General features: G+C 33.1%; 1 protein-coding gene across 3 annotated transcripts in view; it reads left to right on the top strand.

Annotated features, from left to right (window-relative positions):
• The window catches only part of SEMA5A (semaphorin 5A), a 660,701-nt gene that overhangs the window by 604,881 nt on the left and 42,601 nt on the right, over nucleotides 1–13,219 (top strand). For all 3 annotated transcript variants that reach the window (XM_072605411.1, XM_072605412.1, XM_072605414.1), the window contains exon 17: nucleotides 8,727–8,952. In XM_072605411.1, coding sequence (XP_072461512.1) covers nucleotides 8,727–8,952 — 226 coding nt within the window. The remainder of the gene's footprint in view (nucleotides 1–8,726; nucleotides 8,953–13,219) is intronic.

The following is a 13,219-nucleotide window of genomic DNA, read 5'->3' as shown; positions in this document are numbered from 1 at the left end:
GCTTCTAATACTTTCATTTGAATTAATATGGCAGTAATATAAAACATCCTCTGGCAGCTAATTATATGACAGCTCCTGTGATTTCATGGATAAAAGATACTCATGAATGAGAAAACTATCTCTACTAGTTCTAGTCAGGATCTTTTTCTGTAACTTATAGTCTTAGAGAATTACCCCGAGCATAGAAATGTTTAATTGGTGCCTAGGAACTTGTAGCCTTTAAATGTCAAAGACAAGACATATGAAGCTCAGTATTTCTGACTCCAAGGCCAGCTCTCTGTCCACTGTGCCACAACTACCTCTGGCTCATATGATTTAGGCCACTTAAATATTACTTAGGTTTTTGGAACAATTTGAATCCTAAGATTAAGATGTCTCATAAATCATCTATAAGTTTTGGCATGGAGAAAGATTTTCTAAGGAAATCTAAATAGCCACTTTAAATCAGGAGAAAACTCTTACCTTTAATGATTTTTATAGTAGAAGAAGGAACACATAGGTAGCATAGTAAATAGTACACTAGTCCTGGAGTCACAAAGATCTGCCTTCAAATCTAGCCTTAGACACTTACTAATTGTGTCACCCTGGGCAAGTCACCTAACTCTGTTTGCCTCAGTGTTTTCATATGTAAAAATGAGCCAGAGAAGAAAGTGGCAAATCCCTCCAGTATTTTTGCCAAGAAAACTCCAAATGGGTTCCCAAAAAGTCAGACATGACTGAAGCAAGTGAACAACATACAATAGCAAAAGTTTTAACTTCTTTAGCTGTGATTGACAGCAGAGAGAATACATTTCCAAAGGCCAGATTTTATGAGGCAAAATTTCTGTTTAAGAAAAATACTGATTCTCTGAATCATAAACACTATAATGTGATGTTTTTTCCAGCATACACACCCAAAGAATACCCTTCCAGTTTTTTCTGTGCATAGTATAAATGATATGATGGAAGGATTGTGCAGGAAATTTGTCTCATCACAATTTCAGAGTGACCTCCTTAAGGTATTGTGTGTATCTTAGGGCCAGTCACTCTGCCATCACTATAGCTCCCAATTATATTTGCCCTTTATAGAAATACCACTAAACTTTTTGGGCATAAGTCGCCAGCAATTGCTCAAGAGAGTATGAAATCAGTAATGCAGGCTTCTTGCAAATTCCAGGAGACAGGAGTGAGAGACAGAGAACAAATTAAAACAATAGTGATGTTTGCCAGGTTACTTACAGAAAGGAAAAGGTAATTTGTATGATAACAAGGACACAAATAAAATTTATATTCACTTCAGGGAGAATTTTTTTTAAGATTTTGACTATGCTGGAGGCTCTTTCCAGAATTATTCAGCACTATTGTGCTGATCCATCCGCATTTTCTTGGAAGAGCTAATGACTTCTTGGCTTGGCAGAACATGATTTTGGAAAAGCTCCCGTATTGGAGATGTTGTGCCATCTATGCATTCCATCTTTCCTTCAAGGCTATTCTACAACCCAGAGGTTCACTAATGGACATGTAACCAATTTTAGTAATTTGCACATACCTTGAAATTTTCCAAACACATTTTCTTTTTCTTCCTTATTGTGGGCCAAGGCATCACCAAGGACAAGGAATGATTCTATATATCATGTCTTCTCACCTGCGTTTTTAACCACTGCTCTTTGTAAAGGTTGTCAATGTACTTTGATGAATACCTTATTTTCAGTGCTTCTTTTCTACCTATCATACCAAAACCTATAAGGATCCCTCCTAAAAAGTTCTTTATTACATATAACAGCCTTTTCCCTGTCTCTTCATTTCCATCACTTCTAGTACTCGATGGACTATTAGGCTGCAGAATTATGTTGAACAAAGACTGAATTGATCACATATAGCTGACAGCTAAAAACCTAAATACAGGAAATCCATTTATCTCATAATCAATAAACAAGCATTTAGGTAATTACTATGTGCCAAGAGCTATCCTAAGCTCTGGAGATAAAAAAAAAAAAAAAAAGGTGGAAAGATACTCTCTATCTCCAAGAAACTCACCGAAGATTATGGAAAGCCTACATCAGGTAATACATTATCCTTATGGGATATTTAAGAATAATTCACACAGAAACAAGGCAAATGAAAATCTATAGCTCTTGTACACATGGGGAAAAGATGCACGTTATTCTGAACCAAAGTATTCATTTTGTTCTTCTGAATCTGGGTGCTAAATGTTAAATGAAGTGGTTGAAATTGTGAAAAGATATAAGAATATACCTTTTTAACTACACATTAGGGTTCATAGAAGAGTGTATTCCATGTGATTTATTTACAACATTAATGAAAAATGTCATAAAAAAAAATGCACATTTTTTTCATCTTTCATTAAATGGATTTGAAATGAACAACTTACTTTTGAGAGAATTTGGTTAGGATTTTTTGTTTGCTTATTTGTTGTTTTAAGCCTTGCCGATAGTTTTCATAGCATGAAAGAGACAGAGAAAGACGGAGAGAGACAGAGACACCCAGAAAGAGGGAGACTTAAAGAAAATAAGTAGCATTGAATTCATGGCAAAATTTAGAGGTTAAAATCTGATATATACTTTGAGTCTTTAATTAAATAAAAAACAATAACCAACAGATCATCTTTTCCCATATTTAATAGTTGTGGATTTTAGTTAAATTTTTTTTAAAAATGGCCTTAAAAATATACATTTTTTTCAGACTGAGAATAATCTCCAGACATTTTATGTGAGATTAATAAGCAAAATATATAACAAAAATACCAGCACCAAATACTTACTTTGGTCAATGACTCATATTTCCAGTTACTGCTTTGGTAGAATTAGTACTTCAGTGGAATTGATAACCATCCTCCACTATGGATTGTTCCTACTGCATTCATCTCCTCACATGATTCTTTATTAGTTGCCCTCCCCATTCCCAGCCCTGCAGTCTTCCATAGACATTCAACCCAGTGACTTGGAGACCTTCCTGCTAGGTACCAGTGGAGCAATAAGGCTGACTGTCTGGTGTCTACATGCTTACTACATGACTAACACACTGCCTTCCTATTTACTCATGTCCTCATTTGTGTTTTTATCACATTTTGCTTAAAAACTTAATTCAATTAAATTATTCAAATTGCCTTCTAGTTTATGAAGAATTTAAAAATATAAAGCTATTTAAATAAAAAAGCTAATTAAAAGATCGTTCATATACCTAGTAAAAAATGTATAAACCCAGCAAACATTATCTTATCAAACATATAAATAATTCCATTTTGAATATACCTTGGTTGGAAAACCATACCAGTAAAGAAAAATATAATAATGTTATAGTTTACGTATTACCTTAGAGTTTATAAACTATACGGTGATTTTTCATTCTTTTCTCCAGTTATATTGTTTAAAGGTCAAAAGAGTATGTTTTGATGCCTATCTCTTCATGACCAGTTTTTCATAACTACTATATTATTCTAATTGTATACTGCCCTGCCAAAGAACATATTCGCTTTACCCACATGAGTGTCACTATAGCCACTGAAAGAAAGTCCTATGATTATGGGCAGCATGTCTTTTTTTAGGTTCTTTTTTCCCTTGTAGTTTTCTAAATTCTATCCTCATAGCACCAGACTAACTGCTCAATCATTATGAAGACTTTTAAAGTCACAAGACTTGACTTAATATTTATATGTTCATTATCATGTTTCTAGACCGACTTCTTAAACCTCTACTAATCTTTACATCATTGTAAGGTAGGAATAAATAGTTCTTTATTACAAATGGAGAAACAAGGAAGTCTTGAGATGTAATAAGCTGATTAAAGTTCCCCAACTAAGGAGCAACACTGGGAGTGAAATTTTCTCTCCAAAGCCTACTTGATCACCTGTGACTAAAATTAAATCCACCTTTTTTTCAGGGTTTCTGCCTGAAAATAGATTGTTGAATTACTTGAACTTTACTCTCATGGGAGAATAATTTAAATAAAACATCACAAGCAAATTTGGAATTTATAAAGAATTTAGAATGAAATTTGGGGAAAAAACAGTGTTGCTCATAAATTTAAAAAGAAATCATGCTGCTCATTGAAGACAGAAAAATCGTCTTGACAGCTACTCCTCTATTGGATTTTCAGGATATTTTAGTTACAGAATGCAGAAAAGACATAAACATATACTCATTCTGGTTCAATAGAAAATGTTATTGCTTAACTTTTCTTCTTAGAGGAAGCAAATAAATTAGGTATACCATTCCAACATTGCCAAAAAATAGTACAGAGGATATAGCATGGAAAAACTTGCTTATTGACTGCTCCCATTTTTTAGGAAGCGTATACTCAAATATTTGTGTATTTCTAATATCTATATAGTTTTGGTATGGAAAACAAACCAAAGATTTTAAATCTTCAAAGAGGTTCAGGTGTTGATTATGTTTGGATGGAATTGAGTGTATGGTGGAATAAGGAATGAGTTCTTAGAGTCCTCACACTTATCCTTCATTTTCATGGTTACCATAGTAAGCTGTAAGTTGTTTATACCTTCTTAAAGAAGACAAAAGGATTTATTGCAATCTCTTGTATACTAACAGAATTATCTCAACAGTTTTCTGTTATATTCTAATTGTGTGCTTAGAGCTATGCTAGAAGGCAAGCAGGATAGAGCAGAAGAGAGCTTATAGGGTAAAAGGACAATGTAGCATCATGAAAAGAATACAAGATTTAGATTGAGAGGATTTTGAAAAAAAATCTTGGTTCTTCTTCCTATTTCTGAGTCCTTGAGCAATTCACTGAAAATGTTGCCCTTTAATTTCACCATAAGTTTTTTTAAAGGGGGGCAGACTAAATGATCTCTGAAGCAGTTTCTCACTTTCATTCCTAAATATATTATCTCAAGAAATTTGCCATCTCTTTGGAAAGTTGCATGTGTGCATTTTGGTAATAATACGTGATGGAATATATTCAGTTGTCTAAATTTTTAACATAGCTAAATGTCAAGAAAGGTTAGAAATGTTTTGTTTCTTTTTTTGTTTTGGGTTTTTTTTTTTTTTTTTGAGCTGAAGTTGAAGCTGGGGAACGTTTACAGATAAGGAGGGGTAAGAGTGGAAATGGACCTTGACTAATGGATTGGGCTTCCATAAGTAAAAAGAAAGAACTGGTGTTTGTGTCTTTCACCCTTTTTTATGTTTATAGATAGGACAGTATTTTCTTTCAATTTGGAATTGTAATCCATTGACTGCTTTTGGTAGTATCACTGATTAGGAAACAAACAAATTTGAAATTCCATTAATAGGCAAAAATTAAGCATCAGATTAGCAGGATTAAAATCATGTGTATGTGGACAGAATGACTGTTCACAGGTTAATCAGATCACAAATATTCAATGAAATCCTCAACTATGAAAAGGAAATGTATTTTTAATGGAAATTATTTAAATCATTCAGATGACCAGGCCTAACCTACCATCTATCTCTCAGTGATTAATCATTCTGATGGTTGTATCACTATGAGCGGTAGTATAATCATCTCTATAAGTAAAAACTAATATATAGAAAGCAAAGAGAATGAATTATGTGAGCAAACTAAAATGTCATGGTGATACCCACAAATTCGTATAGGGTAGCATAAGGGAAAGTACTGAAGTACTAGTTATATTATATCCCATGAGAATGAGGAAAGAATAGCAATGATAATGAATATAGTAAAAAATAAGATATATGCTCATTATATACTATGTCAAGAAAGGCAAATTATCCAAAAGAAACAAAAAAATCAGTCTAAGAATGGACCATACTGGTTAAGATAACAACGGACATAGGTATAATAGGCATAAATTTATTCTCTCAGGCTTCGGCTATGAGTATAACTGGGATATATAAATGATCTACTGGCTGAGCTTGCAGACAGCAAACAGATGTCAATGGAGACATTTGGACCAACTTTCAAGCACCTCCATCAAGGTTTTTTGTTTGTTTGTTTTTTTAACAAAAATTCATCCTATATAGATGAGTATTATGGACTTGAGAGAGGCATTCTAGGAACCATTGGAAATATTTGTATTCATTTTTTTAAATATTCAGAATCTACATAATCTTTGGCAAACCAAGAACTTATATGAATATTGTCTTAGAACATATTCCTGTAGCAGAGGTGCATGATCTAATCATGCTTGCAGGTTATTTTCAGCAAATACCTTTGGACATCTGCGTAGGAATATGCTGGGATGCTGGCACATACACTATGACTGAAAAGAAAACAGCATATGGCATTTCCAAACTGGCAGTATTCATTCTGTTGTATATACTCAATTGTAGAACCTTGAGAATTTCAATCTACTCATTTATGGTGTTCTTTCACCTTAGTTTTCAAAAGATAGCATATGTTCTATTAATGAAATTGTGATCTAAAGACAAAAATGAATAAAATAAGATTGATGTATATATTTAATATTTGACTGCCTTTGACCATATATTTGGGTACAAGGTTGATACCAAGACAACACAAAAGAAGTTAGAAGTTCAATTCAGAATGCCAGTGAGGATCAGTTAGATAATTTGGTGGTCATTGAAATAAGAATATTAAAGTATGCTAATGGCTGTTAATAGCTTGTGATGACACAATTTTGAATAGCTTTAGAGCAAAGGTTGACAAACTATGGCCAGAAGGCCAGATATGACCCGTGCCTTTCTTAGTTTTTCCTGTCCTTTAAGCTTAAAATAATTTTTATATTTTAACTAAAGTTTTATTTTACAAGCACACACACACATTTACATATAGTGTACATTGTAGTCTGGTGAAGTCTATGACCCTTCTCAGAATATGTTTTTTAAATTCATAAAATAAAGTATATAATTATAAAGACAGCCAATTATATTGAAATACAATTGTCATTTTTAATGCACAAATGTCTGGTTACGAATACTTGGTTTGTTGAAAGAGCAAGATGTACTATACCAAAGCTATCAGACTGTACGTTCCTTGATAAATAAGACTAGGACGTAAGCTTTTGTCCCTCATAGCCTGACAGAATATCTTGCAAATAACAAGTACTCAATACATAGTTCTGAAACTGATAAATTAGCATTACTGACCTATGCCCATTCTTAGCCTCATCAATTATTCCCTCTCCTTCACCCCACCCCCATCCATTGTGTATTTATGACAAACAAGGTGTTTAGGCATTAAGTTATACTTCCAAATGAAATTGTACATATTTCAACAGCTTCATCTCTAACGTCTAATCCCACATTGTGTTGCCATGGCCACATTTACCTTTGTTCTCAGACTCTCAACATTACCCCATTATTTGCCAGACATCTGCAGTATTCCATCTCAGTAAGTTAGGTGTTCCTTTTGGATGTGGTGTGAAGGAAGGAGGAATGGGTATATGAGTACTTTTCTAGCCATTTGTCCACTACTCACTACCTGAAAGTACTGAGAATTAGGTTTGGGAAGTGACAGAGCCTCAAATAGGCATAATAACCTTTCATTGGGACTTACCATACATTCAGTTTCCTCTCATTTGTTTTGGATTTGTTCCGTTAAATGAATTGGCAGTAAGGAAGTAAAGCCAAATATTTGAATAATTAGTGTTCAGGGAAGTTGATGAAAAAAAGACCCAACACTGGCTTTCACCATGGTGAAAACAAAATGAAGTATAGGATACCTTCCTCAGATCTGTGTGCTAGGTGGCATTCCGAGTTTCCCGATTACCTTGTATGTAGAAATTATAACTAGAACATAAACGTGCTGAGGTTTTTGTTGTTGTTGATGCACATGTAGGTCACTACTTTTGTCTTTATTGAAATCATCATATTTGCCTAATTACATTTATTATTTAGGTGTTCTTTTTCATTTCTTGTGGATACTTTTTCTGGGAGTAGAGCAAATAATCGATTACCTTTCAAGGAGAAAAGAAAAAGTCTTATGTCAGGGACTAAGGAGACCCTAGTGGTATAACAGGAAAATGAAAATCACGATGTAACTTGCAAATGCTAGTGAAGGTAATCGTGTCAGCAGCTGAGAGGGAAGTTGTCTCATTTTGTAAAGGGTTTTTTTTTTAATCTATTTTCATGAAATCTGAACTTTCTATGGGCCTTTAAGTTTACAATCTTTAAATATGCTTAACCCATTGGGTAAATGTGTAATTCCATCTGCCATAATTCAGTATTAAGTCTTAAGAAGCATACTTTTCCTACCATTTTGTATCCATTTAATAACTTTTGTCATTGATTTATTTTAATTTTTCTATGGAAATAAATGTTCAAATCAAGAAGAGATCAAGTGACTGCCCAGAAATGAACATTATTTTAGGACAAAAATATCCATAATGTACAATTTTTGGTGGACATTTCCATATTTCCCTTTTTAATTGTTTTTATCTTGAACCAGTATTAGATTTGGCTTATGAGGATAAAAGAACTCTACTGACATGTTTATTTAAACAGATACAAAAGGTATATTCCTATATTTATTGTCTAAGATTTTTAGGACATTCATGACATCTTCTGCAGATACTGACTGGGCTTTTTTGCATTATCAAAAAAATAGTTTTTCATAGGATCCAGTGTTGTCCAGTTTGATTTTATAATTTTAGAGATGAGACCTAAATACGCTTTAACCACACATGACTAATGTTCCAGAACATGGATATTCAGCATCCATACGTACAACTTTAGTAGCTAGCATGAGGAAAACAAACTCTTTGGTAAAATTATTTTAAACTTACAAGATATCAAATATGCAACATCCTTTTTTAATTTTTTTTCCAGGAATATCAGCCTTGTAACACCAACTCATGTCCAGAACTGAAAAAGACCACCCCTTGGACACCTTGGACTCCTGTCAACATCTCAGACAATGGAGGCCATTATGAGCAACGGTTCCGTTACACTTGCAAAGCTCGACTACCTGACCCCAATTTACTGGAAGTGGGAAGGCAAAGAATAGAAATGCGTTATTGTTCTAGTGATGGGACCAGTGGCTGCTCCACAGATGGTAAGCTGAGATAAAATAGACACATTGCCAAATTGTGGTTCCATATCTGTGACTACTGGGGAAAGTATTTTGGCCTTCCTGTCATTTATCCCACACAAAATGGAGGCAGATTATGTTAGTGAGGGAAAAAAAAAAGCTAAGCTAATGGTTATTTCTTCAGTTATTGTTTTTGCTGTTTATGGATGTGCTATTTTAAGAAGAAAGATGACAAACTGAAGGATGCCAAAGATGCTAAGGAGATTAGAAACTGTACCATTTGAAGACTGGTTGGAGGAATTGGAGATGGTTTGCTCAAAAAGATTTAGCAGGACATGATAACTGTCTCCAAGCATGTAAAAGAGAAGTTTTCAGAGAAGTGGTATTAGACTTTTGATAGTTCAGAGAGCAAAGGTAAGAGTGAAGAATGGACATCGTATATAGAGATAGGTTTGTCTGTTCCATGTAAAGAAAAATTTTATTAGTAATTAGAGGCATCCAAGAATGGGATAGGCTTCCTTGGGAGCTGATATATTCACCTCCTTTCCAGTCTTTAAATCTAAGCTTGATAGAAAAATGATGGTTAAGATACAAGTTGGACAATCTTCTGACTCAGATTCTGTGACAAGACTGAATTCACTTTCCAAATTAAACAGCCACGAAGAGTTGGTGATAGACTGGAGCTATTTTGCATGACTTTTTGGCATTTAATTTGTATTACATAACTTTTATTAATATTATTAACTGTTTAGGGAAATCTAGAATTAGGTATATCATTTTAAATGCCTTCTCCTCTAGGAAAAATGATTATTGAAATACTAAAAGAACTTCATTGAAAGACAGACATAGAAGTGACCATTGAAATATCATCTTAAGGGTTTATTTTTTTATGAAATCCATAAATAAATAATAGTAACTTACAATTACATAGATGATATTTTGTTTATAAACCTATGAGGCAGCTAATGGAAAAATTGCTTACATTTGTATCAACAGTACTTAATATGATGCCTACCATCAAGTAAGCACTTAATTAATTAATGATTGTTTCCTTCCTTTCCTTTCCCATTTTACGAAAGACTCAACTGAGTCATAGAGAAGTGAAGAGACTTGCACATAGTCATGGTTAGTTGTGTCAAAGCCAGGAATCAAATTCACGTCTTATGAATCTAAGTGCAATGATCTTTTCATATACTGAGCTGGCTTTCTGGAGAACATACTGTTGAAACAACCTTTTCTTCTCTCATACTGCCTCTGATTTCTTACAAAGAAAACTTCAGTCCAAGCATGACCATTTTTTGTAACATATCAGTTTTGATAATAATACCATTAGCACTAGATCTCCTTTCGTCATCGATTGAACAACTGTGAAAAAAACAACGTAATTTCTTACTCAAGTCTATTATTTCAAGTATTTGATAAAGATCACAAAGTCTGAAACTAAGCCCATATCAGTCCGAAAAATAAGCTTTCTCCAACAGATTGTAACCATAAAATTAAATTCCTTTAAAAGGAAGAAATATTCTGCTCCATCCACTGAAGCACAATACTACCCTTAAGTTTTATGCAAACCAGACTGGAGGAAGAGAAGTGTCTCCTATAATTGTACCAATGGTGTAGAAATGTTCACAATGTTTCCTTTATAACCTAATATCTATTTAGCTTAGGTATTTAAAATGTTTTCATTACTTTGTATGCTATAATGGTAAAAACTTGAACTAAGTGTTATGACCCTTATATTTTAGCCCAATTTTTAATATTAACTAGCTCTATAACTTAAAGCGAATAATTTAGACTGCCTTGTAATCTGAATGAGAGTTTGATCTAAGGGAATAGGAAGGAAATTGAGGCTCTAGTTTCTCCATATAACAGTTATCTATTTGTTATTTTCTTGCTGCTTTTTAGTAGCTTATATCAAATACAAACTATCCAATATGTTTTCCTTAGAAGTGTAACTATTGTGGCTTCTAATGCTAGTGACAACATCTTCAAAACACATGACTTCTGGATGTGTTTGGCCACTGCTAATTTTAACCCACTCTTGAAGTGAAGAAATTCTTTTTCCCTGGGACAAAATGTAATTCGTTTTTTATGCTTCTTTAGTTCTGGTCTCTTGGAAGGAAAACTTACTGAAATGAATGTATGTGTCTGAGTAGATGTAATGCCAGCTATTCTTTAAATAGAAAGATGTGTGTTTAGTGTATGTAAAATGCTGTAGCATCTGTCTGTAGGTAAATAAATAGCAAACATCATTCATGATTCCTAGAGCAGTAAATGAGTACCTGAATAATGTGAATGTTGGGCAGCTATGGATAAAGTCAAAATTGGGGGAAGTTGAGGCTGAAATTTTGTAGAACATAATCTGCATTATTATTAACAACTAGTTTTAGATTTTTTATAAAATTTTCTCTCAACACCAGTGAATAGATGTTAGATTTTTGTCCTTTCTCAAATATTATTGTTGCATGTGGTAAAATTCTGGGTCATTCATTCAAAAATGATAGCTAAAATAATTATTTCTCCTTTCTTAAACTCAAATACTTTATGTATCTTTTTGATATGCAATTTTTTTATGTTGTCTCCCTGATAAGAATATAAGCTCTTTGACAACAGTGTCCAGCAAAACGCCTTCCATATAGTAAACACACATCTTTCTACCTCCTTAATTTTTTTTAGGCTTTGTCCTTCCAAGATATGGTGAAATAACTTCTCAATTCTAAGGAAGGCTCTGATTAAATTTTGTTTATTACAACTACTTCTGAGGAGCAAACAAAACAAAACAAAAAAGAAACATCAAGCTATCTTGCCAGGTTTCTCCCTATGCTATTTTTGTTGTTGTTAAGCCTTCTGATTATGGGAGAAAATAATATATAAGCAAAGATAGAGTTTCCTTCTAAAAGTCACTGCAGCAATATTTTATAAATGAATGACTCAGTTGATGAATAAAAATATTCGATATATGTGTGTATGTATGTATGCATGCATGTATGTATGTCTATGTATGTACACACACATACACAAAACACAAATAAAGGACAAGTAACTTGTCCAAGATGACACAGACAGTGTGCGCATAAGACCAGATTTGAAGTCAGTACTTTTTTACTTCATTTCCTTCCTTTGACAATTTAGCAGTTGGGAAATGGCTCTTATTTTTATAAATCTGACATGGCTCCTTGTATATTGGAGAAAGAGACCTTTATCAAAGAAATTTTCTGTAATCCCCCAATACACACACAGAATTTACTGCTTTTCTTTTAATTTTGCCTGAATTGGTTTTGTTTGTGGAAAAACTATATAATTTCTTTTATAATCAACATTATTGATTTTATTTCCCAAGATTCTCTTTATCTCTTGTTTGGTCATAAACTCTTCCCTTATATGTAAATCTGATAAGTAAAATTTTTCATGATTCCCTAATTTACTTATGATGTCACCCTTTATTTTTTCATCATGTATCCATTTTGACCTTACCTTGGTAGAAGGTATGAGATATGGGTCTAGTTTCTGCCAGACAGCTTTCTGGTTTTCCAAGTAATTTTTGTTAAATGGTAAGTTCTTGCCTCAAAGCATGGATCTTTGGGTTTATCAAACACCTAGGTTACTAGGTAGTATGCCAATGTATTACCTAATCCATTCCACTGATCCACCATTCTATTTTGAAACCAGTTACCTTGATGATTACCCCTTTGTAATGTAGTTTGTAATCTGGAATTGCTGGGTCCCCTTTCTTCACATTTTTTTTTTCCATCAATGCCCTTGATATTCTTGACCTTTTGTTCTTCCAAATAAATTTTATTATTCTTTTATTTTTATTCTTTTCTAGCACTGTAAAATATTTTGGGTAGTTTGCTTCCTATGGCACTGAATAAGTAAATTAATCTAGGTAGAATTGGCATTTTTATTATCTTGGCTCAGACTGCTTATGAGCAATCAACATGTCTTCAGTTGTTTAGATCTGACTTTATTTGTATGAAAAGAATTTTGTGAATTTTGTTCATGTAATTCCAAGGTTTGCACTGGCACGTAGATAACCAATTATTTTATATTGTCTATACTTATTTTAAATGGAATTTTTGTTTCTATCTCTTGCTGCTGGATGTTATTTATAATATATAGAAATTCTAATGCTTTATGTGAGTTTATATTATAACCTAAAATTTTTAATTGTTTCAACTAATATTTAGTTGATTATCTGAGGTTTTCTAAGCATACTACTTTATCATCTGCAAAGAGTGATGGTTTTGTTTCTTTCTTAAGGAAATAATGACAATAATGATATATTTGCTTC

The sequence above is a fragment of the Notamacropus eugenii genome, chromosome 4, assembly GCF_028372415.1.
Source record: "Notamacropus eugenii isolate mMacEug1 chromosome 4, mMacEug1.pri_v2, whole genome shotgun sequence".
NCBI classification, from domain to species: domain Eukaryota; kingdom Metazoa; phylum Chordata; class Mammalia; order Diprotodontia; family Macropodidae; genus Notamacropus; species Notamacropus eugenii.
The sequence above is the reverse complement of the archived record's forward strand: the minus strand, read 5'-3'. Positions and strand labels throughout refer to the sequence as shown.